Source organism: Ictalurus furcatus, chromosome 15 (genome assembly GCF_023375685.1).
Source record: "Ictalurus furcatus strain D&B chromosome 15, Billie_1.0, whole genome shotgun sequence".
Classification (NCBI taxonomy): domain Eukaryota; kingdom Metazoa; phylum Chordata; class Actinopteri; order Siluriformes; family Ictaluridae; genus Ictalurus; species Ictalurus furcatus.
The window spans coordinates 2,892,736-2,920,232 of NC_071269.1; the positions used below are offsets into that span (position 1 = coordinate 2,892,736).

The window sequence follows — 27,497 nt, forward strand, 5'->3', positions numbered from 1 at the left end:
TTTTCCTTTTTTTCTGACCAAAAGAATAAAATATAATACTGCAATCACATACAAAAGTAGTCCTTCATTATTTTTTTTTTGTGTTTTTTCTTGTTTTTTTTTTTTTTACATTTTGTACAGTGTTCTCGCTCTCTTGTTGCTTTTCTTCCGCTATTGTAAAGGCATGGGGGGGGGGGTCTGTGGGTGGGCAGACACCAGTGGCGCAGCTTGGTGCAGGCAGCTCTACGCCAGCGGGTCGCCCATGTCCTCGTCCCCTGCAGACAGCAGCTCTTTCTTCTCGTCCGTGCTGGCCAGAGAGTTGCGACTGTTGTGGGCGCCCATGTAGAGCGTAGCATACACCGGGTTGGTAAAGTTTGTGGGCTGGAGTAAGAGGGGTGGTTGGTTGGGAATGAAAGCGCAGAAGAAGGTCAGTAAGTGCACAGTGATGCAGCTACTCAAGTAAACGTACTGCTTATGTACAGATGCAAAAGTACAAACGTAAAGTCTAGAGCAAACGGCTAAAATTCGGAGTTTGGTATCTCTAGACCATAAGCTCCGCCCCCAGTGACACTAATCCTGCAATCGAGAAGAGGTCGGAAGTTGACGGTGGAAAAACCAAAGAAAAACACTCCCTCAACTCGGAATTCTCACTCAGGGACTCGGGATGGTCTGCGCAAGTCTAAGCTCAACAAGTGACCTCAAATCAACAGTAAACAAAGTAGCCCTTCTTACCGTTAAACTCTGAATACACAAGATCATCCTCGTTGGATTTTTTGTCTCCTGTTTTGTGGCCAAATTGGTATTTCTTTCTGATTTCCTGATGAGCATGCTTCCTTCATACAGTCCCCTCCGAAACTATTGGAACGGCGAAGCCAAGTCATTTGTTTGTGCTGTGTACCATTTGAGGACGTTTGAGATCAAAAGATGGATACGAGATGAAAAGTTTTCAGCTTTTATTTCCTGCTCTTTACATCTAGAGGAGTTAAACGACCTTTACGTAAACGTAGATCCTTTTGTAACGGACCACCCGATTTGTAGGCGGGCAAAAATATTGGAACGCATGACTGACAGGTGTTGTGAACATCATCTCCTGAAGTACTGAAGTAAATGCAAGTAAATATCGGTTAATATTTGGTTGCACATCCCTTACTTGCAATAACTGCACACATTTTTTGGGGGGTAGTCTCATCGTCAAGAGACCAGCTGTTCAGAGCTATTCACTGTTTAAAAATCAATCTGACACACTTGGGTAACAAGAAACACCTGTCCCAACATGCTCCGATATTTTTTGCTCGCCTACAAATCGAGTGGTCTGATATGAAACGTGCTTTATTCTATGCTGTTTAACACATAAACAGCAGGAAATAAATGCTGAAATTCTGAACTCCCTTCACATATGCACATTTTGATCTCAAACCCAAATGTCTTCAGTCTACAGCAAAAAACAAACAAACAACAAAAGGCCTTGTCGTTCCAATAGTTTTGGAGGGGACATCTGGATCTGATTCTACTTCTTGCCTGTTTCTTCACGTCAATCAGCAGCTGTTGCTGAGACTTTGCGCTAAAAATGAAACTCGGGCTTGATGTACTGAGTTCTCTGGGAGTCCCCCCCTCCCCCACTCTTTAGCACTGTAGCTGCTTTGTTAGTTCCATTATGATCTACGCATTCGCGATCATCATTTCATAGTTTACGATTAAGAACCTCAACACCTTGAGTAATCTGTTCCTCGATAGTCTAAAAATGATTCTTTACTGTAGCTCAAAACGCAAAAATATAAACACGTTACCGGGTACCGTCTTGAGACTGTGTTCATTTAAGGCGCGTTCACGCATACAACGATTTCGTCGCCAGTAGACATTCCTACTACTGGTTGCCATAGCAACATTGATCAGTGGGTGGAGCAACTAGCATTCCACAACGAACCAGTTTTCCGGAAACATTCTGGAGGGAGGGCGTTCGTATATAAAATTCACCGGCGTATATATGCATCAAAACCTACGAGATGAAGGAGAAGCAGCGTGTGCTCTTTGACCTCTGGCTATTTGCCACATTTCACAGTGACCTCTGATAAACTGGTACAAATATATAAATACAATCTGTTCATAGCGAGGGTGATGATCACCTTGTCTGGGTCCAGAGTGAAGTCCGAGTCTAGCAGCTCTCCGGCGTCGTCGTCAGGCTCTCCCTCGTAGATCTTATATGCAGGGTTCCCGATTTCTACATTCATAGCCCCATTGGTCATCCTCTGGTGCTGGAATCCCTTAGCACTGTAGACACACACACACACACAGTTTATATTCAACAAGCACATGTCTACCAGACAGCTGGCCTAAGTGTATACACATTCAGCAATACTGAAGAGGCCTGGACCCAAACTAGTCACGAACATCTACTACACACAGGCACACACTCACAAATCCGCACATTATCACTCTGAACGAGCATCCAGTAGCTTTCAGATGAACAATGCCAGAGGGTGTGTCCACGCTGCTGGCTCAGAAAGCTGGATATCCACACGACAAGACCCACTACAGTTCAGCTACAGCGCACAAGCACAACACCACTACACACTCACACTGACCCACACACACACACACACACACACACACACGTGTACAGGACAGCAAGGACACAGACAAACAGAACACAGCTCAGTGCTGCATCCAGCCAGTCCATGTAATTCAGCCGTCAGTGAACAGAACTGACTGACACTTCTGACACGCCGTCGAGGCAGAAGCACAGGAACACCACGGCACAGATACGGAGAGAGAGGGAGGGAGGGAGGAGGAGAGAGCGAGAGAGATGGAGAGGGAGAAAAGCACATAGATGGGCTGGTACACTGCGAAGGAAGGAGAAGGGAGCATGGAGGGATGGAGACATGGAGGATGGAGGCCTGCTGTTAAAGAGTTAGAGTTACCGCAAGCATCTGGAGCTGGGCTTGGCCCGCCTCAAAGACCTGGGAGACAGAGACACACAGTTACCCCCCACACACACACACACGAGAGAGAGAGAGGGAGAGAGAGAGAGAGAGAGAGAGAGAAGGACGGAAGGAAGGAAGAGAGGCAAGTAGATACAAGTTAGGGATCAACAGATAAGAATCAATAAATAGATAAAAAGATGAACAGAGAGCCCAAAAGGCAGACAGAGAGAGAGACAGACAGACAGAACTCAGACAGATAGATAGACCAAAGAATTTTGGACAAGCAAAAAACCTTGTAGGGCCCTATATCTCATATATATAGATAATGTAAATATGCGTTTCCTTATCAAAATGAATTCCAAAGAGAACCGCTTAAGGAAGTGAACGCTCAACCATCCGAAGAGCCCTCAAGGAACCCTTTTCCCTCAAGAGAGCATACAGACAGTGTTAGGGCCTTTAGGCGGTGTAGAACCCATAAGTCATCTAACTCTTGAAGCCCCCCCCCCAAAGATTGCAGACAGTCAGACAGAGACACGGACAAAAAGACGTAAGATAGCTGGACAGACAGACAGAGAAGAGAAACAGGTAATTGGGTGTTGAGATAAAGGGTGAGATAGGGAGCTAAAGTGTAGGATAAAAGAAAACCTGAGTGAGTGAGTGGGGTCCAGTGAGTGGGAGCAGTGAACGAGGGACTAAGTGAGTAGTTACTGTGAATGACTGAGCAGTGTACAGGGAGTGAGTTGAGTGAGTGAGTGAATGACTGAATGCATGATAGTGAGTACACTGAGTGAGTGAACGACTGAATGGACGAGCGGGTGAGCGAGTGAATGGACGAGCGGGTGAGGGAGTGAATGACTGAATGCATGATAGTGAGTACACTGAGTGAGTGAGTAGTGAGTGAGTACATTGAGCGAGTGAACGAGTGAATGAATGAGCGAGTGAGTGGGTGAGGGACTGAATGGATGAGCGGGTGAATGGATGAGCGGGTGAGGGAGTGAATGGATGAGCGGGTGAGGGACTGAATGGATGAGCGGGTGAATGGACGAGCGGGTGAGGGACTGAATGGACGAGCGGGTGAATGGATGAGCGGGTGAGGGAGTGAATGGATGAGCGGGTGAGGGAGTGAATGGATGAGCGGGTGAGGGACTGAATGGATGAGGGAGTGAATGGATGAGCGGGTGAGGGACTGAATGGATGAGCGGGTGAATGGACGAGCGGGTGAGGGACTGAATGGACGAGCGGGTGAATGGATGAGCGGGTGAGGGAGTGAATGGATGAGCGGGTGAGGGAGTGAATGGATGAGCGGGTGAGGGACTGAATGGATGAGCGAGTGAATGGATGAGCGGGTGAGGGAGTGAATGGATGAGCGGGTGAATGGACGAGCGGGTGAGGGACTGAATGGACGAGCGGGTGAATGGATGAGCGGGTGAGGGAGTGAATGGATGAGCGGGTGAGGGAGTGAATGGATGAGCGGGTGAGGGAGTGAATGGATGAGCGGGTGAATGGACGAGCGGGTGAGGGACTGAATGGACGAGCGGGTGAGGGAGTGAATGGATGAGCGGGTGAGCGAGTGAATGGATGAGCGGGTGAATGGACGAGCGGGTGAGGGACTGAATGGACGAGCGGGTGAGGGACTGAATGGATGAGCGGGTGAATGGATGAGCGGGTGAGGGAGTGAATGGATGAGCGGGTGAGGGAGTGAATGGATGAGCGGGTGAATGGACGAGCGGGTGAGGGACTGAATGGACGAGCGGGTGAGGGACTGAATGGACGAGCGGGTGAGGGAGTGAATGGATGAGCGGGTGAGCGAGTGAATGGATGAGCGGGTGAATGGACGAGCGGGTGAGGGACTGAATGGACGAGCGGGTGAGGGACTGAATGGATGAGCGGGTGAATGGACGAGCGGGTGAGGGACTGAATGGACGAGCGGGTGAGGGACTGAATGGATGAGCGGGTGAGGGAGTGAATGGATGAGCGGGTGAGGGAGTGAATGGATGAGCGGGTGAGGGAGTGAATGGATGAGCGGGTGAGGGAGTGAATGGATGAGCGGGTGAATGGACGAGCGGGTGAGCGAGTGAATGGACGAGCGGGTGAGGGACTGAATGGATGAGCGGGTGAATGGATGAGCGGGTGAGGGAGTGAATGGATGAGCGGGTGAATGGATGAGCGGGTGAGGGAGTGAATGGATGAGCGGGTGAATGGATGAGCGGGTGAGGGAGTGAATGGATGAGCGGGTGAGGGAGTGAATGGATGAGCGGGTGAATGGATGAGCGGGTGAGGGAGTGAATGGATGAGCGGGTGAGCGAGGGAATGGATGAGCGGGTGAGGGAGTGAATGGATGAGCGGGTGAGGGAGTGAATGGATGAGCGGGTGAGGGAGTGAATGGATGAGCGGGTGAATGGATGAGCGGGTGAGGGACTGAATGGATGAGCGGGTGAGCGAGTGAATGGATGAGCGGGTGAATGGATGAGCGGGTGAGGGACTGAATGGACGAGCGGGTGAGGGACTAAATGGATGAGCGGGTGAGGGAGTGAATGGATGAGCGGGTGAGGGAGTGAATGGATGAGCGGGTGAATGGATGAGCGGGTGAGGGAGTGAATGGATGAGCGGGTGAGGGAGTGAATGGATGAGCGGGTGAGCGAGGGAATGGATGAGCGGGTGAGGGACTGAATGGATGAGCGGGTGAGGGAGTGAATGGATGAGCGGGTGAGGGAGTGAATGGATGAGCGGGTGAGGGAGTGAATGGATGAGCGGGTGAGGGAGTGAATGGATGAGCGGGTGAATGGATGAGCGGGTGAGGGACTGAATGGATGAGCGGGTGAGCGAGTGAATGGATGAGCGGGTGAGGGACTGAATGGACGAGCGGGTGAGGGACTGAATGGATGAGCGGGTGAGCGAGTGAATGGATGAGCGGGTGAGCGAGTGAATGGATGAGCGGGTGAGGGACTGAATGGATGAGCGGGTGAATGGATGAGCGGGTGAGGGAGTGAATGGATGAGCGGGTGAGGGACTGAATGGACGAGCGGGTGAGGGACTGAATGGACGAGCGGGTGAGGGAGTGAATGGATGAGCGGGTGAGCGAGTGAATGGATGAGCGGGTGAATGGATGAGCGGGTGAGGGAGTGAATGGATGAGCGGGTGAGCGAGTGAATGGATGAGCGGGTGAATGGACGAGCGGGTGAGCGAGTGAATGGACGAGCGGGTGAATGGACGAGCGGGTGAATGGATGAGCGGGTGAGCGAGTGAATGGATGAGCGGGTGAGGGACTGAATGGATGAGCGAGTGAATGGATGAGCGGGTGAGGGACTGAATGGATGAGCGGGTGAATGGATGAGCGGGTGAGGGAGTGAATGGATGAGCGGGTGAATGGATGAGCGGGTGAGGGAGTGAATGGATGAGCGGGTGAGCGAGGGAATGGACGAGCGGGTGAGTACACTGAACGAGTGAATGAAAGAGTGAGTATAGTAAGTTGAGTCTAATCATCATACAAAGGCTGTAAAGCTGAGGGAGTGCATGTGAGCTGAGCCTGGGCAATAAATACAGCTGGAGGATTGTGAGTGAGTACGTGAGAGAGACAGAGGCCCTTCTCCTCATCTTTGTTTCCTCAATGACAGAGCTGCTACCCACCCACGCATTCTCTTCTTATACCACAAGATGGCGCCAACCAGCAGCAGTGCCAGTAACAGCAGCAGCAGCACTGGGATGATCACGGAGAGGGCGTCTGTGTACAGAGAGAACACTTTAGAGACTGCTTCATTGGTCCCACCTACACGCTCGCACACGCACGCAACTTACTGCCAGAGGAGTCTCCTGAGCCTGCAGAAGAAGCAGTGAGCTCACAGCGATAGCCAATCCATCCTGAAGGACACCTGCAAGCACACACACAGACACACACCTGAGAAACGGAGAAATGGAAAGTGTGGCTGTTTACACATTACAGAATTTCAGGCAAAAATTTCTTGGCGGGTCTGGGGCTTGAACCCCCGACCTTCTGATCAGTAACCCAGAGCCTTAACTGCCAAGCCACCACCGCCCCTGAGAAGGCACGAGAGAGGGAGGGAGGGGTGTCTGAAGAATATTGGCTAAAGAGGCACTATCACAGAATGCAAGAGAAGAGCGGGAGAGTGTGTCCAAGTGAGACAGGTGGACAAAGACGGAAAGAAAAAGGAAGAATGGAAAGAAACAAGTGAATGAAGAGGAGAAGAGAGGTCTAGAGGATAAGAGAGGTGTGTCTGGTGTATGATATGGGCACAAGAGTGCGAGTGCTCTGTTCTTACTTGCAATACGGGAGCATGGTTCGCTGGTCTAAGAAACACTGGCCGTTAATGCAGAAGTCTCTGCAGCTGTAGCAGCTGGGCAGTGTCCGGTCATTAGCGCAGCTACACAAACACAGCACACAGATTACATTGTCACTAATGCGGCACTAATTCCCCAACTAGCTGAGAGAGTGGTGGAGAGTTAACAGAAGAGGAAATATGAACGAGCAGCACTAGATAATATGATTTGTACCTGCAGACCACTCCATCAGTGGGATGAGGAACACATTTGCCTTGGCCGCAGTACATGCACTTGTCCAGGCTGCAGGTGGGGCCGAGGAACTTCGAGGGACAGCGGCATTGCTTGGTGCCGTTCGCCGTCTCCAGGCAGGTTCCACCGTTATCACAGAAACCCTCACAGTGGCCTGGAGGAAGCGAGGCAGTGGTCAGGAGCAGTGAAGAAATGTACTGGAATGTAGAGGTCGACCGATGGATCGGTTTTGCCGATCAATCGGAACCGATACCAGATTTCTGGAACTATCGGTTATCGGCAAAAACGCACACCGTCGTGGGAGCGGCTGAGAACGGTCCTCGGTCATTATACAGCAAGAGAGCGGCCTCTAGAGGCGAAAAATAAATCTATCATTGACGAATTTTGTTGTGCTATTTGAAATGTTTTTGTTTTTTTTTTTAAAAAAAACAAACATTTTATTCATTTTGGATGTCTCTATTTTTATTTATTTAGAGTGATACTTTTTGGTTCAGTTTGGATGCATATCTTATTTACTTGAATTTTTATTAACAGTTCATACTTATTAAGGATTCTTTCATTAAAAAAAAGTACAATATGTTGTCATGGTCCAGTCAGTACTGTTTATTTTTGTAATAAACGGTCCCTCAAGGATTTTGCGATCGCAGAAATGAACGCAAAATCAAGCAAACACAATAGTCAGAGGATTTTCTGCCGATTTGGGCCAAGATGCATCATGTGACGTCATCACGATGTGCATTCAGTCAAAGCCCTCTTCAATTTACGTGCGAGTACAGCTAAAGGTGCTCATTTACCATTCACCAACACTGCTAAAGACCGTGTAGAGCAATTTTGTACAATTGCAATATCGCCGATTCAAGTAGCTTTCCGAAAAGAAAAGAAAAAAAAAAAAAAGAGCACAAAATCAAATGCAAATTTGCATTTTTGGCGGCAATATGAAGGCAGACGTGTTTTTGTGAACTGGGCATGAACACTCACTGTACTGGCACTGATCTCCCAGGAAGCTGTCGAGGCACTGGCACATGGGCTGGTTCCCTAGGCTCACAGTGCAGCTGCCTCCGTTCTGGCAGTAGTCTTTGCACGTGTTCTGGTTACAGTTGGGCCCAGTGAAGCCTGTCGGGCAGCGGCACGTCGGAGCACCTGGAGAACAGATACCGAAGACCTGCATGTTTAACTGCTAACAGTTTAGCTGTGTCTAGCATTCATATAGAGAAAACCCACCGTGGCCAGTAATTACAACAAAGACGGCAAGATTCAGCAGGACACGGGTAAGTCTGATACGGTTTAAGACTAGACATATACAGAACATGCGCACGGCATCACGTGTACTGTAGAGCGATACGTGTGTGCGTACCGGTGCGCGACGGAGAACAGGTTCCTCCGTTCTTGCAGTAGTCTCTGCACTGGTCAATCTCACACCTCTCACCACTGTAGCTGGTGGGGCAGCGGCACTTGGGCTGACTGCGAGCGTTCAGGAAACAACTGCCTCCATTCAGACACTGAACATTACACGTAGGGGCTGAGAAAGAGAAACAAAAAGAGGAGAGAAGAGACAAGCGAGAATGAGAAACAGGGCCGGGGGGGTGGGGTGGAGAAAACCCTCACCGCAATGCTAAGCTGGATAAGAGGAATGCACGCTTGCCGCTGACGAGGTGTTTGTACATTACAGCCGCAGTGAGAGCAGAGACAGGACTTACTGACGGGGGCCTGAGTGGCTGGAGGAAGTTCCACACACGTGCCATTATCAGCCACACGGTCGTTAGGGCAGGTACACACCGGACCACTGGGGCTGAGCAAACACAGCCATTCACACTTCTTCCTGTCGCATGGGTTCGCCACTGAAACACACGTACCAGAGTGTTAGACAAAACAGCGACTGTCTCATGGTCTTGCTTATAAATGAGCTCTCACACACACACACACACACACACACACACACACACACACACACACACTTACTCTCGGGCTGTTTGTAGCGGTGGTAGAGCACTATGTCAGTGGCGTGATTGATGCCTGTGGTCAGGTTCTCCATTGTGCCTCTGCCGAATTTGTTGACGCGGAACACGAAGTTGTTGATGTAGGTGACGCCGTAGATGTAGTCCTCAAAGATATCGATGCTGAACGGGTGGAGTAGATCTACAGCACACACACACACACACACACACTCATTACAGCCAGCCACTTTAACCTTTTGTTAACCTTTAACCAACTGTACACCTTTAACCTTGTGTTCAATTGTACACTTTTTCTGTATGACATTTTCGAGGTTCTAACAGCGCCGTATTACTGTCATAAACAGAGCGAGTGCGGTTTCGGCTACTGAACTGTTTTTGACGTTGGACACGGCCACCACGGGGTCTGTGCCATCCAGACGCACGCTGCCGATCACAGACAGTTTAGCATCGGCCCAGTACAGGCGCTCGTTGAAGTAGTCCACTGCCAGACCTGCACACAGAAGGAACACGCTGCTTGAGCCGAACAACACGCACGTCACTGAAAAGTCCACCAGCACGGTCAGTGGAACAGTCGAGGATATCCTTTTGCATCACAAACCATGTAAGCTGATAACGGAGCAATAAATTCAAACTCGGCGTAGCAAAGCTTGTTTTACGAAAAGAGGAATTTGCCCTGATTAATGCTGAACCATATATACATTTTATATATATATATATATTATATATATATATATATATATATATATATATATATATATATATATATATATATATATATATATATATATAAAAAGAGATGAGTTATATGAGCTCATGTTTTATTTAATGATTTAAATCTAATTAGCATTTTAAAAAAAACAACAACAAAAAAAAAACAGACAGTGATATTTTTTTTAAAATCAATTCTAAATCTTTAGGAAAAAAAAAAAAAAAAAAAAAATTCCAAATGCCTATTCCCTGAATACATATCTCCAATCATTTTGGGAGAAATATTATACTGTTAAAGACTACCGTTTATACAACTACAGTATGTATGTATAATAATAATAATATTAATAATAATAAACACAACTCAAACCATATTATACGTGTTTTTTCCCCCCTTGTGTTCGCTTTCGTCTCAGTAGCCTGAACCTATTAGTAACCTTGATGAGATGATTCTTGTAAAACTGCTGTTATTTGTCATGATGAAAACACACAATATGGACGGATGGAACCGAAAAAAAAACCAAGAAAAAAAAAACAACGGCATTGATGCTTGTACACCAACACCACCTAGTGGTAGCTCAGTCATCAAACGTGACTGTCCGTTTTATTCCCCTTTTTTTAAAAATTTTTTGTTCATTGTGATCGTTGCTGGGTATGGCAGACTTGCTGAGATTTGCCGAGTTCTAGGCTTCCCTGCTTAATAAAAGAAATCAAATGAAATGGAGCAGACTCACCTGTGGGCCACTGCAGGTTCTCGTGCACCAGCGTCTGCCTCAGAGTGCCGTCCATGGCTGCGGTCTCAATTTTGGGGTGATTTCCCCAGTCCGCCCAGTACATGGTCCTGAGTTACCAAATAAAACGCAGCCGTTCGAACATTATATCAAAATCGAGCCACATCTACATTTATTTACTCATTCATCATTCAAAACATTGTTTTATGGTCATTTATAATGGGCTCCATTAGCATTATGCAAAAATGATATATTAACATACAATAATTGGCTTCTGTACTGTGGGTACATATAACCGAACACCACATTGTTCCAAATGTCATGTCATCTCACCCTCTTGGTGGATCCACAACAATGGCATAGGGCTCATCGATCATGCCCGAGATCAGCGTCTTCCTGTTTTGGCCGGTGATCTGGGCCACCTCGATGACATCTCGGCCCGAGTCTGTCCAGTACAGGTTCCCGGCCACCCAGTCCACAGCAATGCCTCTGGGTGTCTTCAGACCTGGGATCTGCGCCAGAGAGACGATCCAATAACATAGTGAGTGTACAGATATAACGAAGCGTTCTGTGAAGAGATTTTTAGCAGTTTTTCAAAGCAAAAGGCTTTGTGTTTTTGCAGGAACATGACAAGCTCTTATTAACTTCAAGAGAAAGTGAACGATCTGACTAGGCCTAGGGCTAGCTAGTTTTGTGGACGTTCCATGACGTTAAAAGTAACTATAAATGGATAAAAAGTATGCCGTGTTGCCTTTTCCAATTAATAATAATAATAAAAATATTTATTCATTGGCAACTTCCTTTCACTGGTCCACGTTTAAATAATACATTCCTCCGCTTTGCTGTGACTGTGTGTGTTAGAGCAGATAGCGTCTGCCGGCAGTGTGTACCGCGAGGTTGGCGACTGTTCCCTCGCTCTGCCGCGTGTTCCGGTGAGAGTTGGACGAGGTGCCGGAAGACGAAGACGAGGAAGTGGAGGGCAGCTGGAAGGAGGAGATGCCGCTGGTGTGCCAGTTGGTCCAGAAGATGCGGTTGGTCTTGATGTGCAGGTCCATGGCGTCGATGCGCACGTTGGCGTCGCCCTGGAAGGTCTGCTCGTACACCCAGTTGGGCATGCCCGGGTCCAGACTGCGGATCTCGTTATCATCGGCGATGTAGAGCACCTGCCTGTTGATATTCAAACCTGACCGAGAGATAGAGACACGGAAAATGGAACAGGAGGGCCGATGAGATTCATCTTTTGGTCTTCGGAAGCTTTATGTACAGACGTAATGCTGTTTGTGTTTTAAATAAAAGCACGGGGAATGGAGGAAATCCCATCTCAAATTGGTCTCATGTGACCTGCTTGGGCAAGTCTATTCAAACTGTACTTACAATATTTAATATTCGAATACCTCCCGGTATTACAACGGCGTCTAACGTCACAATCGAACATCAGCGGTAGCGCTAGACATTCCTATGTTTTGTATACATCCAAGTAAACCATGAGCAAACAATATACATTTATCATGAACCTTATAGGTTCTTATTCAATTAATCTACAATAATAGTGCTTGTCATTAACATTTAGCCATTGATATCCATGTAAAAACCTACCTTTTTTTTTTAACGCCTACAATACACTATTATGCCAAATCCAAAATGGCTCCCCTTTCACAAAATACACTCACTACATAAGTTATACCAATAACTGTATATTATATATAGGACGTCACTGCATACCCAATAGAGTGTTAGATATTTACCCACAGAAATGGAGTCCCCAATGATAAACACTCAGTGTATTCAGTTTTATTACAAGTATTTTATTTATTTAAATATTTAATCGCCGTAAAAGGCATGGATTCATTCAGAATTTCCATACACGCGCCATTTGGCGAATAAAGTGTAGAGAAACATGATTGAATACACTTAAAGACGAGTGGAATCCTATACATTCGGGTAAGATGTGGGCTGGTGCTGCCCTTGAACACAAACAGTATGAATGCTGAAAGGTATGCTAATGAAGCACTTACTGTCAGCCTTGCAGGTGTCGCTGATCTTGGTGAAGTACTTGTGGCAGCTGCACTTGTAAGAGCCCTTGGTGTTGTTACAGATCTGAGAGCACACGCCAAACTGTCTGCACTCGTTCTTATCTGAAAAGGGGACATGTGGTAAACTCGACAGCACCTTAACTGTCCACTGTCTTCGATGCAGCTGCTGCACTAGAACAGCTAGTGTGTGCGTGTGTCATTCTGTCTGCGTGCGCATCTCTGTGCTTGTGTATAGAGGGAGGCGGGCACCTTGGCAGTTGCCGAAGCCGTTGTTCTCGAAGCCGGGTTTGCAGGAGCAGAACGAGTCGGTGCCGTTCGTCGTACAGTGAACCTCTTCCGTCTCTCCGCACAGAGACCTGTTACTCTTACAGTCGTTCAGCATAGTGTCTGCGAACACACACACACGCACACACATCAGATGTTCAAAATGATGTTCTTAAACGCGACCGTAACAAGGAAACCGAACATCGAAAGCAAAGAACTGAAATGCATTAACGAGTCTATCAGCAACGTAATCGATCAATCCCTCCGGGACTTTGCGATCGCAGAAACGGAGGCAAAATCTCAAACAACATTAGGAGGAGCTTGGAATTTTTCAAAATTACCGCAGATTTGGGCCAAGATGCATCACGTGACGTCACTGCGACGCGTATTCAGCCAAAGCCCTCTTCGATTCGCGTGCGTCGAACATGAGTACAGCTAAAAGGCCTCATTTACCAAAAATCCTGTACGGATCGATCGATACGCTTCGAGTGTGAATGCGTGCGTGCTTGAGAGAGACGTCTCACCTGTCTTGCAGCCGATCTCATCAGAGCCGTAGTCCTCGCAGTCGTTGAAATAGTTGCAGCGCAGGGTGGAGCTAATGCACTTGCCGTTGCTGCACTGGAACTTGTCCTTGCCGCACTTGCTCGCCTTCTCATCTGTTCAAATACAAAGTCATGCAGAGTTCATTTACGGCACCCTAAATGCATCCTTCACACCCACACGCTCTTGTTTTCATGTTTTTATTTCTTCCTCTTCGATTTTAGTAGGAAGAACGCCGCCAAAAGGTCGGCGACCGCAAAAGATTCCGATTCGACTCCGCCTGGCTTCGTCGTCACGCCCCTTCCTTACCGCAGTTCGTCTCGTCCGAGTTGTCTCCGCAGTGGTTGATACCGTCACAGCGTTTGCCGCTCCAAAGACACACGCGATCGTTCAGGCAGCGGAAGTTTCTGGTGGGCGGACACAGGAACTTCCCTACAGGTGGAAGGATACCCGTTATTTTTCAGAATATCTATTTCCTCCTCTCTGGTTCTGGTGAATTCATTTGCTCGACTCACGGCACTCTTCGGGGTTTTCATCAGAGTTATCGCCGCAGTCGTCCTCGCCGTCGCACTTCCAGGCCAGCGGCTTGCACAGAGTGTTGTTACACTGGAACTCGTCGTTGGGGCAGAGACGCTCTACTGAGAGAGAGAGAGAGAGAGAGAGAGAGAGAGCGAGCATGTAACTGGATGTACATAAATGAACTTGTTAGCAATAAAACCTGCTGTAGTTGGAAAATAATCCAGGATGCTGCATCATACCACCCTGACCTTGATTATTTTTCTTATAACAGCGAGTTAAACAGCTTTGTGTTTCACTCCTTATTTATAGCAACGAGCCATATCTACAGTATCAAGTGCGCACACACACACACACACACCTGTGTCATGACACCTCTCTTCATCGCTGCCATCCATGCAGTCAGCGTCAGCGTCGCAGCGCCAGCGCAATGGGATGCAGTGGCCATTTTTACACTGGAACTGGTCGGCATCACACTTTAGAGCACAGCCATGCTGCACACACACACACACACACACACACACACGTATTAACCACATACTGCTCCTTGTGAAGCAAATGACAACACATTGGCAAACCTCTCCCTTTCCCCCCCTAACTTAACGTCACTGTTGTTTATACGGTTGGGGGCGGAGCTAATTTCCGTACTATAATAAATGCAAACAAAAGCCTGCATTTACGCAGCTAGCCGGATCCATTGCTGATAGAGCGGCGTCGGCCTTTGAGATTACACGATTGTTCTACGTCAAAAACCGCGCCTTTAACATTGCTAGATGTTGCTATGGTTACACTGTAAATGATCAAACCTATTGAGATTCAGAGACAGCTGGAGCTGAAAGAAGAAGACGAAGAAGACGAAGAAGAAGAAGAACAAGAAGAAGGACAAAGTGAGTCGGAGAGAAAATAATAATAATTAAAAAAAAAAAAAAAAACGGTGTGCAATTTGAGCTTCGGCACCTCGTCAGAGCCGTCAGCGCAGTCATGGTCGCCGTCGCATTTCCATCGTCCAGCAATGCAGCGCCCATTGGTGCAGGCGAACTCGCTCTCCGAGCACTGACGCGGCACTGCAGGACACACACAGTAACACACACACACACACACTGTCCTTTATCTCGAACGGCAGCATATCCAGCACACGAAGATGGCATCACGTTCAAAAAGATATATGCTTGGCGAGCTGGGAAAACCCTTCACATGCTCAAATTTGGAGATTTTCTACTGTATATAGTTTTGAATATTACACTTTCCTGAAATGAAATAGGTTTAAATAGATCTAGCTACAAGACATCCTGCCTACCTTTAGAATTGTAATCTGCTTATGGGAAGGGGAAAAAAAAAACAACAACATTACTGCAAATTGTAACATATATTCTCACTTTGACTATCAGCATCGTCCTCATCACCGGAGGGAAAAAAAAAAAATCACTCGCAGCATTTAAACATGAGCCTCGCCTCCATCTCTTCACTCAACCCATCTCTGTTCATTCCCAAGGCGGTGGGGAAATAATCTTTGCTTCATTCACTCACTTCTGTTCTGCTGGCTACATTTCCTGTCATTAACGTCTTTTTATTAGGTCAGATTATCCGCTGTCGCCTGTACATCGCGTCTAAGGCCTACGCGCTCTTCTCTGTTTTGATGATCTGACAGCGCAGGAGCATCAAAGACAGTTCGACAGCCGGTGTCGGATTATAAACCAAATTGATTAGGTTTATCCAATAACCGGATTAAAGCAGGATTAAAGCAGGATTGACGGTTAAGGCTCTGGGTTACTGATCGGAAGGTCGGGGGTTCAAGCCCCAGCACTGCCGAGCTGCCACTATTGGGCCACTTGAGCAAGGCCCTTAACCCTCTCTGCTCCAGGGGGCGCTGTATCGTGGCTGACCCTGTGCTCCGACCCCAACTTCCTGACATGCTGGGGTATGTGAAGAAAAGAATTTCACTCTACTCTAATGTATATGTGACCAATAGAGACTCATCATCATTATGATGTCCACTGTGTGAGAAAATATCACACTTGCAAGATTTTAGACATTTGAGACTGCCTGTTTTTACTGCTGTCTTTGTTAAAGTCCCCGTGAAGTGCCTTGAAATGCACGGCGTTAATCAATACGTCGACGTGATTTCCACTGAAAGCTTACCTCACAGCCCGGACTAACCCGTACCCAGTTTTATATTGGTGGGGGCGGGACACTTGAGATTCTAGAGAGCATTTGATTGGACAGAAAATCCCATGAGAAGCTGAAGAGCAGAATGCTCAGCATTAAAACCGTTGATCCGTATCGGTGGTATAGAGAGAGAGAGAGAGAGAGAGAGAGAGAGAGAGAGAGAGAGAGAGAGAGAGAGAGAGCAAATTTTGAATCCAGAGATCTTCTAAATGTGAATTATGTCGTCGTTTTGGAGCGCGTTAGCTTCTAGATAACCTTAAGGCTAACATATTCATACTAAAGGCCACAAAACTTTAAACTGGCTCCTTAATCAACATGATCTATGAAGGAAAATAGCTGAAACAAGGTTTGAGTGTAGCCTAAATAAATAAAACCGATTTAATGTAGAGAATCAAACTATGTTGTTGGTTATTTCTAAAATTTAACCACGGCAGCAGCAGATTTTCCCAGACTGCCACACATATAAAGGAGTCACAATAGAGCTACAGAAGCGAACGTCAAACAAGTTCAGAATAAGGGTTTCAACCAGGGGGAAAAGGGTGGGTAGGTAGGAGAAAGAAAGGCTGTAATAAAAGTTCATGCCAATTCTTTCCTGAGAAAGCACAAATAAATTAACTGGGAATCCAAAGCCATCAAAATGACCACGGTTTAACGGATTTACGCTGGAGAAACAGAATCGGCCACTGAACAGCAAGAAATGATAAACACAATGCCATAGATAACACATGGAACGTCTCATTTTTGACAGGGTATACTAGTTCTGCACCATTCCACCACTAGAGGGACGGGTGCTGAAATTGGCAGCTTCGGTCATTAAACATTGAATGAAAAGAAAAATGGATGTGAAGAGGGACAAGAGTGGAGTTCATATGGAGAGAGGGAATGGAGGAGCAGTGACCTACCTCTGAGTCAAGCCACCATGTCAGTATGAAATGAAGAACAAACATAAGGTGAAGTGACTGGCATTCATGAGCAATGTGGGCAATGTCATGAAACAGTGCAAACCGTGGATATGGTAGGCACACACATGCACACACACTTCAATTCAACAATTCTATACGTTTTACTTGCAACTTAACACGCACCCCAATCGGTGGTGCTCGAACAGACACAGCATGAGAGTGAAACCATTACAAAGCCACCAAGTTCAGGCCTCACAGCAGGGCCGTGTGCGTCAGAGAACATTTCCCATAATTCCATACCAGACCACCTACCGCACTTCTCCTCATCGGAGTTGTCGCCGCAGTCGTTGTCGTAGTCGCACTGCCAGCGGCCCGGGACGCAGCGGTTGTTCTTGCAGCGGAACTGATAAGGCTCACACGTTCTCTCATCTGCCACACAGAGACACGAGAGCTCAACGCAGAGTTTACACAACATGTAAAAGCAGAGCAGACGAAAGAGAGGCCGCGTACCGCACTCCTCCTTGGGCTCATCCGAGCCGTCGCCGCAGTCGTCCTCACCGTCGCACTTCCAACGTGCAGGGATGCAGCGACCCGAGTCCTTACAGCGGAACTCGTCCACACCGCACGTCATCTGAGCTGCAGAACGAGAGGGGAGGAGGAGGAGGAGGAGGAGGAGGAGGAGGAGGAGGTAGGTCACACGCGGGTCATTAGACACACAACATAACCAGGGAGACAAAACAATCTGATAACTGCCCAAAACATTATCCATATTGATAAACCTTGATATCCAAACAACTCCAGGTCCACACTTCCTTTCCTAACTCTTGTAACTAAATACCTTTTCTATTAAACTCCGAATAGGATACCTTCTACGGAATACAAAACATTTCAAATCAATTAGTTAGAGAAACCTGTTTATACTAGGTCTTGCTCGAGTTTCAAAAGCCACATTGAGACGAAAATCACGTCTCTGGTGCCATCCAGACGGCTAGGAATCAACGCGAGACCAGTTTCGGGTCTCTTGTCCTACAACATATAGTATCCTATATGGATTCTCTGTGCTCGTTCGAATATGTTAACGTTTCTATAGTGAGCAATAGTGTAGCTTTTATTGCCATGTCAGCATCTGTGGCTATCTTCATGGCAAAAACGGACTTACAGAACCAAAGGAAAAGAAAATACAGCAGTTACGACTATAGGAGATGTCTTACATTTACATATGGTAAAAAAAAAATCCTAAAACCTTTTCTGTTAAAATCTTACTAAACAAGTCCTTAAGTGAGCTTCCTACATTAAAATGGCGTCTTCCTTTCTATAGTGAAATCACACGCACAGGACCTTGTACGGAGGACGCGGCACGCGATCAAAAACTAATAATAAATCATCCGTTATTGGACAAATAAAGACGTGTGATCACTGATATGGTGAAGCTTCCTGTAAGGAGACGTTTATCCAACATTTATGGAAGGAGTCGTGTAATGGTCAGTTACAATGTTTTCCAAAACTGCATTACTGAGCACTAACCTAAGCCCGATCCTTTGCTTGACGTCAGCCGTCACAGAGCGCGCGATCTGAGCAGGACTCCGCGGCTAAAACATCTGCATTGTGGAAGTACTTTTAATTGGAACGCGAAAGCAGTCCAACCGCCACTTGTAACGTCTGCAACGCAATCGTTTTGCGAGGCGGTGGCAACAGAGCCGCGTTCCATACTACCAATTTGATACGCCAGCTAAAGACTACGCACTCTCGATCCCGAACTATGATTAATCGATAATGAAGTTCCTTTCCTGTAAAAAACTCTCTTTCTAATTCATTTTTCTCCATTAGTTGTTACAATCCTCACCTAAATCAATGACCAATAACCCCAGCGCACCGTGCAAAAGTTGGTAAAGTAAGACTGAGCCTTACTGCAGTTGGCTGGTTCGTCAGAGCCGTCCACACAGTCGTTGTCACGGTCACACATCCAGACACGGGGAATGCAGCGCTTAGTGATGACACATTGGAACTGGTTGGGTGCACACGTCACCTCGGCTACATCAACACACAGTGCCAGTTAGTATACACGCCACTCGAACACACTAGCAAGAGACAGGTTATGCGTTATGACGAAGGACAACGGGACCTATACGAGATGCTCATACAGCCGACAGAACGAGCTGATGACAGACGAGCTATGGTGGAGAAAAGACACTCACGGCAATCTTTCTCATCTTCTCCTTGACCGCAGTTGTTCTGGCCGTTGCAGCGGAAAATTCCGGGAATGCAGCGGCTCGGGTGCGAGCACTTGAACTGGCTGGGCAGGCACACATGGATGTCTACGCCACACACACACACACACACACACACACACACACGTTAGACAAATCCGCCTGTATGATCATTTAGAACAAAACTGTAGTGTGTACACTACAATTAATATGAAATAATATCCGTTTTCATTCTGCCTAAGCAATCACCACAAATCTGAAATGAATATTTCTCTCAGTGTAACAAAAGTAATGCGATGTACCGCCGGACCTTAAAATAAATAAATAAAAAGGTCGCCGTTTGGATTTAAAGAAGCAAATACGTCAAGCGCACATATTATGGTTTTGAAACGTGCTTAATTTTGTTTTAAAAGGTCTCGTACAATCGATTTGCATGCTGAGGTGAGGGAAAGGGCTTTGAGAACTAGAAATGCAACAAAATCCATTTAGAATCTTCGCAGCCTTATGACTCCGTTAAGCAATCACTTATGCAACATGCTGTAAATGTTGTGCTGTGCACTTCGCTGTGTGGAGGGACAGTACCGCAGTTGGCCTCATCCGAGTTGTCCTGGCAGTCGTTGTCTCCATCACAGATGTAGGCGGGGTTTGTGCAGATGCCTGTGCCACACTGGAACTGTCCCGGCCGACATTTAAACTCCGCTAAACGCAACACACGACAAAAGTTATTATTCTCTCTCTCTCATTATCTATTCATTATGTCTCTCTTTCTCATTATGTATTCCTTGTCTGTAGCTCTCAGTTTTCTTCATTATCTATTCATTATGGCTCTCTCTGTCCATCTGTCAGTCTGTCTCTCTCTCTATCCATCTGTCTCCATCTCTGCCAGTCCATCTGTCTGTCTCTCTTACTCTGTCTCGCTGTCCATCTGTCTGTCTGTCTCTCCATTAGTCTCCCTGTCCATCAGTCTGTCTCTCTCAGTCTCTCTTACTCTCTATCCATTCATCCGTCTGTCTCGGTCTCTGCCAGTCCATCTCTCTTACTCTGTCTCTCTCTCTCTCGCAGTCTCTCTTACTCTGTCTCCCTGTCCATCAGTCTGTCTCTCTCGCAGTCTCTTGTACTCAGTCTCACTGTCCATCAGTCTGTCTCTCTCGCAGTCTCTCTTACTCTTTCTCCCTTTCCATCAGTCTGTCTCTCTCGCAGTCTCTTGTACTCAGTCTCACTGTCCATCTGTCTGTCTCTCTCTCAGTCTCACTGTCCATCAGTCTGTCTCTCTCGCAGTCTCTCTTACTCTTTCTCCCTTTCCATCAGTCTGTCTCTCTCGCAGTCTCTTGTACTCAGTCTCACTGTCCATCTGTCTGTCTCTCTCTCAGTCTCTCTTACTCTGTCTCCCTGTCCATCAGTCTGTCTCTCTCGCAGTCTCTCTTACTCTGTCTCCCTGTCCATCAGTCTGTCTCTCTTGCAGTCTCTCTTACTCTGTCTCCCTGTCCATCAGTCTGTCTCTCTTGCAGTCTCTCTTACTCTGTCTCCCTGTCCATCAGTCTGTCTCTCTCACAGTCTCTTGTACTCGGTCTCACTGTCCATCAGTCTGTCTCTCTCTCAGTCTCTCTTACTCTGTCTCCCTGTCCATCAGTCTGTCTCTCTCGCAGTCTCTTGTACTCGGTCTCACTGTCCATCAGTCTATCTCTCTTACTCTGTCTCGATGTCCATCAGTCCGTCTCTCTCAGTCCCTGTCAATTTGTCTCTCTCTGCCCTGCCTTCTATCGGTCTCTTTCTCCATCTCTGTCCCTCTCTCTGTCCATCCATCTCTCTTTCAGTTCAGTTCAGTTCAGTAGTACTTTATTGGCATGAATGTTCTCACATTGTTACCAAAGCAAATCGTGCAGGTAAGATTGAAACAAAAGTTACACATTTACATGAAACATCTCTCTCAATCATAAGCATAATCATCACAAACAACATCGACATCAAAGACTGACATGCATCGCTGATATTCAAGGTGTGTGCTCAGGACACCACGTATCTCACCGTCCCTCCAGCTGTGACATTCCGTCTCCGTGTCCTTCTCCTAAAATTATATTTAATTTCTCATCTTCTGTTAGCTCACAGAAATGTGATATTTTGTGAGTCATCATGTCAGGGAAAGTCTTTCTTATTTGCTGATATTTTTGGCAGTGGCACTCGACCCCACGGTCTCTGTTCTCTGAGCAGAAAGGTTTTTGCGTTCCTGTCTGTGCTCACTCAGCCTGTACCTGTTCAGGATGTCTCTGCTTTTAATATCTCTGCTAGTGAAGAGACGCATGACAATTCGTACTCTCTGTTTAGGGTCTGATAGCAGTGTAATCTGGACTGGGTTTGGGTCGGACCGTCTCAGAGCTCCACATACACTCCTCTCGTCTGTTCAGTAATGTAGTTGACTCCGATTAGACGCTGGTCTGAGACTGCTGCTGCGTGTAAGTGAGTCTCGGGACCAGCTGACGGGAGGAGACTGGTTTTAGGGCCGAGCTCATGGGTTTTCACTACTTGTTTTAAGAGGTTTCCAAAATGCTAGTGTTGTCATTTGTGCTGGTATACTCGGTGGGAATCAGCCTAATTCTGCCCTACGTGCATCATTGGTTGAATGTTTCTACACTATTCTGCATGCAGGGACTCTATGGGAGGCTTGTCCCATCTAGTGTAGTCGTGTGTACTGAGTGGAGCCCAAACCGCACACCTATATAGCACAATAATACTATCAAAGATCTGACACTCCATTTTAATTGGCATGTCTATTTTTGGATTTATTTTCTTGCTTGCATAAACAGCTCTTCGTGTTTTTTCCTCTTAGTGCATTCAAGCCCATATCTAAGCCTCCTGAGATCCTGATTTTCAGTCTTGGGTAATCGCAGTGTAATGGATGCACTTGGGCGGAGTGAACAGGTGTCTGTTTTCTGAGGTCTGACCTTTCTTTCTTTCTTTCTTTTTTTGGACGATAACAATTTTAGTTTTGGCCATCTTTCTCCGTCTGTTCATCCATCTGTCTTAGCAAGTCTATCTGACATTCTCTGTCCTTCTGTCTCTCTCCCTCTCTATGTCAGTCAACCTGACTTTCATTCTGTCCGTCACTCTCTCTCTCTCTCCGTTTCTCTGTCCATCTCTCTCTACCCTTCCGTCCATCTGTCTCTGTCAGTCAGTCTCTCTCTCTCTCTCTCCCCATCAATGCACGTCTGTCTCTCTCCATCCATTCATCCATCTATCTGTCGGTCTCCCTCAGTTCACCTCTCTCTCTCTCTCACGGCAAAGATATCAGCAAGACTCTACTCACGACAGTCAGCAGGTTCGTCTGAGCGATCTCCGCAGTCGTCTTCAGTGTCGCACTTCCACCAGAAGGGGATGCACTTATCATTCTTACACACAAACTGCACACACACACAAAAATAAGCATCTGATTACAACAGCACTTCATAATTTACTCAACTTTGTACTGATGCATTCTGCTAGTGATTACATCTTACTCTCTATTTCTTTTAACCAACTTCATGCTGTTGATAAAGTTCTATTTAAGTGGTGATGTGATTGAACAGGGTTTGCTGTAATCAGGTCTGGTTGTGTCTAATCCAGCTGAACACCATTATCAATGCAGTTTCATAGATTTGGGGAATTAATAACTACGGGGGCAAATACATTTTCACACAGGCCCAGTTGGAATTGGATAACTTTTTTGCTTTAATAATTACCCATCATTTTAAAAACTAGATTTTGTGTTTACTCGGGTTGCCTTTGCTTTATCTTCAGAGTTTGTTTTAAATTTCTGAAACAATTTAGTACGCGATCTACACAGAAACAGAAGGAATCAGGATGGGGCAAACGCTCCCCCCACCCCCCGATTAACCAGCATTCAAGAACCCAATAAATTTAGGAACGAAATTTCTTTTCGAGTTCAATTTCTTTTCAAGTATGAATAATAAAATAGTTTTAAGACGGTTAACTGACGAACTAAATTTTCCGGCTGACGGATTTTCGGTGTAGGCTACGGTTATGTTTCCTCTCATGCAAACCGCTCTATCCTAAACTTCGTTCAGACGCTTCAAGATTTCATGTTTAATTGCAAAAGTGTAACTGGTTCCACCCAGTTAAAGAAATAAAATCTGTACAAGCATACTGTAGCAACAGATATTTTTACATTCAGCACAACTACTGCTTTTTTCCCCCCTAGTGGCGCACACACCTGGCTAGCCGTGCAGTTAGACAGGCACTGTTTTCCATCTGCAGCCAGGTAGAAGTTAGTGGGACAGGCGCACTTGTAACCTCCTCCAGGGGACAGCAAACACAAGTTACTGCAGCCTCCATTATCCACCTGACACGGGTGAGTCTCCACTGCAGACAGAGGAAAAGCCATTTCTCAGTACTACCAAGTTGTACTGTCGTCGAGACGTACACTGACCAGTAATTTAAATCAAAGTTGAATTATTGGAATCCGTCTGAAGATCCTGTACACTGCTCTACACTATTTACACAAGAAATAGTTGGAGAGTTATCTGATCAGACATGCTCGCCCCTAACCTTATCTATTCAAAGTCTTCCTTTTTTTAAAAATTTTAAACATACAGTTGCAATCAAAATGATTCGACCCCCACTGCAAATCAGGTTTATTGTCAAAATTTAGACTTTCGGCTGTTTGCGATGAACAAATCAAACAAAAGCAACTGTAATAGTTCAACACGACGAATCCTTCAAGTGGTTTCCCCAAATTCAACTGAAAATGCAACTTATAATGACTTCTCCAGTTTTAAAATTATTCACCCCCTTCATGGCGAGCATCTTTAGTACTTAGTAGAGCTCCTTTTACTGTTATGACCCGCTGCAAACGAGATGCAGATCTTCTGGCAGCGTTTCTGAGGAATCTTAACCCGTTCCTCATGAGCAGTGGCTCCAGTTCAGTAATATTCTTGGGTTTGCGTGCTGCGACCGCCTTCTTCAAATCCCACCAGAGATCATCTATGGGGTTCAAGTCAGGTGACTGTGATGGCCCTGTAGAATCTTCCAGGACTTCTACTGCAAACAAGCCTTGGTGGAATTTGAGGTACGTTTGGGATCATTGTCCTGTTGGAAGGTCCGATGTCGCCCAAGCTTCAGCTTCCTCACAGACGGCGTGATGTTTTCTCCTAGGATTTCCTGATACTTCAATGAATCCATCTCGCCTTCCACACGCTGCAGGTTTCCAGTGCCAGAGGATGTAAAGCAGCCCCAGAGCATCACCGAGCCTCCACCATGCTCGACTGTGGACAGAGTGTTCTTTCTTCATTCTTCTTCCTCCAGACGTACCGCTGATCCATCGTGCCGAAAAGTTCCAGTTTTGTTTCATCGCTCCACAGAACAGAATCCCAAAACTTCTGTGGCTTATTTATATGATTTTGAGCGACTTTTCTTGTGCTTTTGGGTGAGTAGTGGTGAACGTCTTGGAGTTCTGGCATGGAAACCTTCTGTGTTTAGTACACGCCTTACTGTGCTCACTGAAACCTCACTGCCTGTTACACCAAGTCTCCCTGCAGGTCTTTTACCGTCACTCGAGGGTTTTTCACAACCTGCCTTCTCAGAAATCTGCTTGTATCCATTGATAGCTTCCTTTTTCTGCCCCGTCCAGGTATTTCATATGTTTTCTACCCCTAGCCAGTTCAGGTATTTCATGTGTTCCAGCTCAAGCACACCTGGTACAACTAATAAAGCCCTTGATTGGTTGCATCAGGTGTGCTTGAGACACCTGTTTTGCATATTTGTGCTGTTGTGAGGGATTCTATTCAGGGGGGTGAATAATTTTGAAACTGGAGAAATCATAAGTTGCATTTTCAGTTGAATTTGGGGAAACCACTTGAAGCATTCTCTGTGTTGAACTATTTCAATTGCTTTTGTTTGATTTGTTCATCGCAAACAGCTGAAAGTAAATTTGGACAATAAACCTGATTTGCAATGGGGGTTGAATCATTTTGATTGCATCTGTAATGCAGAGAATGAGAAAATGAATAAAACACAAGACCCTTGTGGGCGTCTTTGTCTGAGTTTGAAAACAAACATAATGAAAATTGTAATATTATTCGAAAAGGAAAATTAATTAAGACGAGCTAATTGTGTGCATTCCATAATACTCTGGCTTTCTGTAGGTTAGATCCGCATAATGAGTTTTGTATGAATCTGATAAGCTTGGTAGGAGGTGTGTGAGCGTGTGTGTGTGTGTGTGTGTGTGTGTGTGTGTGTCCTCACCGGCAGGCTGTCTGTAGGGATGGTAGATGTGGATATCCATAGGCCTGTGCAGTGTGCTGATCAGCATGGTCTTGTTGGTACCCAGTGTTTTGTGAGCTCTGTTGATGGACTTGGTCTCCCAGTCGGTCCAGTAGATGTAATCCTCAAACAGAGTCATGGCGAAGATGTGTGGGATGTCGTGATTCAGCACTGCATGGAAGAACACAGGCTGAGCAACACAACCTACATTCCTTCTCACAGTGCACTCTTACACATTCCACCATTTTAATGAAACACTTCAACTCTATAATGACCAACATGGTGATCGTGCTTGCTTTAAAAGACGGTTTACCATCCGACTTTCGTTTAATTTGAGCGCAGCACCTTGGTCCATGTCTGTGGGAACCCTCCACGTCACACACTCACAAGACGTTCAGGTAATCTGCACAGCCACCTTCTACCAAATTTCCACAGTTTTCTAACAAATGAATACTAGGGCTAGCTGATATGATATCACACCAAAAAACAACTGGGAACAATGACATCCAATCAACTGTTAGCGCAAATAATACTGGATAAAGTACTGATACGATATACTGAAATAGCGTGCTGTCTTATCATTCATCATAACATCAATAACGTATCATAACGTCACCACAGATCGGTCTTTGCATGATCACTTCCTTGTGTGAGTGCGTGCGTGCGTGCGTGCCAGATAGATAGATAGATAGTTTAAGATGGATAGACAGAAAAGCAGAGAGAGAAAGGACAGGCAGAGAGTCAGACAGACAAGAGATAGATAAGACAGATAGAGAGATGGGTAGATGGATAGAGTGAGAGAGAGAGAGAGCGAGAGAGAGAGAGAGAGAGAGAAGGACAGAGACAGGCAGCCAGGTGAGAAACCTAGACACAAAAAGAGAGTAAAGATTGATGGATAGATAGATAAATAGCTAGGTAGTTAGATAGATACATAGATAGATAGATAGAAAAGGGGAGAGAAAAAAGGACAGACAGGCAGACAGACAGGCAGACAGACAGGAGAGGAAACTAGACACAGAAAGAGAGATTGAAGATTGACAGATAGATAGAAAAGTGGAGAGAGAAAAGGACCGCTAAACAGGCAGGCTGGCAGACAGACAGGAGAGAAAGATAGACGCAAAGAGACGGGGTAAAGACAGACAGACAGACAGACGGACAAATAGACAGACAGAATAGATACAGAATAATCTATAAATATAGATTAAATATAAATATAGACAGATAAACAGAGACAGACAGGTAAATAAATAAATAGACAGACAGAAGATAGAGAGAAAAATGGACAGATAGTAGACAGACACAGAACAGATAGACAGGAAGACAGATAAGAGCGAGAAAGACAGTTAGAAAGAGTGAAGATTAAGACAAAGATAGAAAAAGGGAGACAGAAAATGACAAACCAAGACAAAGAGATAAAGAGCTAGAAAAACGGTGATAAAGAGAGTGAAGATAGATAGATCTCTCCACAGAAAGACATAAAGAGAGACTCTGTACCAATGTGCCTGTTGGAGCCGTCGAGGCTAGCGAAGGCGATGTAGTCCTCGCGAGCGTCGGCCCAGTAGATGCGGTCGTTGATGAAGTCCAGCGTGAGGCCGTTGGGCCATGTGATCTTATCCTTGACGATGATGCTGCGGTCCGTGCCGTCCATCCCGATACGGCCGATGTGAGGCACGTCTCCCCAGTCTGACCAGTACAGATAACTGCAAACACACACACGTCAGAAATTCAACATTTGCATAACTATTAGCGGCAAAACCGTTACTGCGAAAGAAAAGGAATTTACAACATTCCCGTTG

At 46.2% G+C, this 27,497-nt stretch overlaps 1 protein-coding gene across 2 annotated transcripts in view; it reads right to left on the reverse strand.

Annotated features, from left to right (window-relative positions):
* lrp1ab (low density lipoprotein receptor-related protein 1Ab) overlaps nucleotides 1-27,497 on the reverse strand; it is a 150,850-nt gene continuing 123,353 nt past the window's right edge. Inside the window, exons 60-89 of one of the 2 annotated variants that reach the window (XM_053644002.1) lie at nucleotides 27,196-27,401; nucleotides 25,684-25,872; nucleotides 23,654-23,802; nucleotides 22,751-22,844; nucleotides 20,032-20,148; nucleotides 19,438-19,557; nucleotides 19,151-19,273; nucleotides 17,753-17,878; nucleotides 17,555-17,671; nucleotides 15,132-15,238; nucleotides 14,536-14,668; nucleotides 14,174-14,293; nucleotides 13,968-14,090; nucleotides 13,643-13,774; nucleotides 13,104-13,241; nucleotides 12,837-12,956; nucleotides 11,712-12,004; nucleotides 11,155-11,333; nucleotides 10,825-10,931; nucleotides 9,753-9,872; nucleotides 9,387-9,563; nucleotides 9,125-9,265; nucleotides 8,782-8,946; nucleotides 8,406-8,567; nucleotides 7,410-7,581; nucleotides 7,178-7,279; nucleotides 6,696-6,769; nucleotides 6,528-6,621; nucleotides 2,103-2,247; nucleotides 1-360 (exon numbers count right to left, since the gene is read on the reverse strand). In XM_053644002.1, coding sequence (XP_053499977.1) covers nucleotides 223-360; nucleotides 2,103-2,247; nucleotides 6,528-6,621; nucleotides 6,696-6,769; nucleotides 7,178-7,279; nucleotides 7,410-7,581; nucleotides 8,406-8,567; nucleotides 8,782-8,946; nucleotides 9,125-9,265; nucleotides 9,387-9,563; nucleotides 9,753-9,872; nucleotides 10,825-10,931; nucleotides 11,155-11,333; nucleotides 11,712-12,004; nucleotides 12,837-12,956; nucleotides 13,104-13,241; nucleotides 13,643-13,774; nucleotides 13,968-14,090; nucleotides 14,174-14,293; nucleotides 14,536-14,668; nucleotides 15,132-15,238; nucleotides 17,555-17,671; nucleotides 17,753-17,878; nucleotides 19,151-19,273; nucleotides 19,438-19,557; nucleotides 20,032-20,148; nucleotides 22,751-22,844; nucleotides 23,654-23,802; nucleotides 25,684-25,872; nucleotides 27,196-27,401 — 4,183 coding nt within the window. In that variant the 3' untranslated portion in view covers nucleotides 1-222. Of the gene's footprint in view, nucleotides 361-2,102; nucleotides 2,248-6,527; nucleotides 6,622-6,695; nucleotides 6,770-7,177; nucleotides 7,280-7,409; nucleotides 7,582-8,405; nucleotides 8,568-8,781; nucleotides 8,947-9,124; nucleotides 9,266-9,386; nucleotides 9,564-9,752; nucleotides 9,873-10,824; nucleotides 10,932-11,154; nucleotides 11,334-11,711; nucleotides 12,005-12,836; nucleotides 12,957-13,103; nucleotides 13,242-13,642; nucleotides 13,775-13,967; nucleotides 14,091-14,173; nucleotides 14,297-14,535; nucleotides 14,669-15,131; nucleotides 15,239-17,554; nucleotides 17,672-17,752; nucleotides 17,879-19,150; nucleotides 19,274-19,437; nucleotides 19,558-20,031; nucleotides 20,149-22,750; nucleotides 22,845-23,653; nucleotides 23,803-25,683; nucleotides 25,873-27,195; nucleotides 27,402-27,497 lie in introns of both variants that reach the window. The other variant, XM_053644001.1, reaches the window with a different exon arrangement.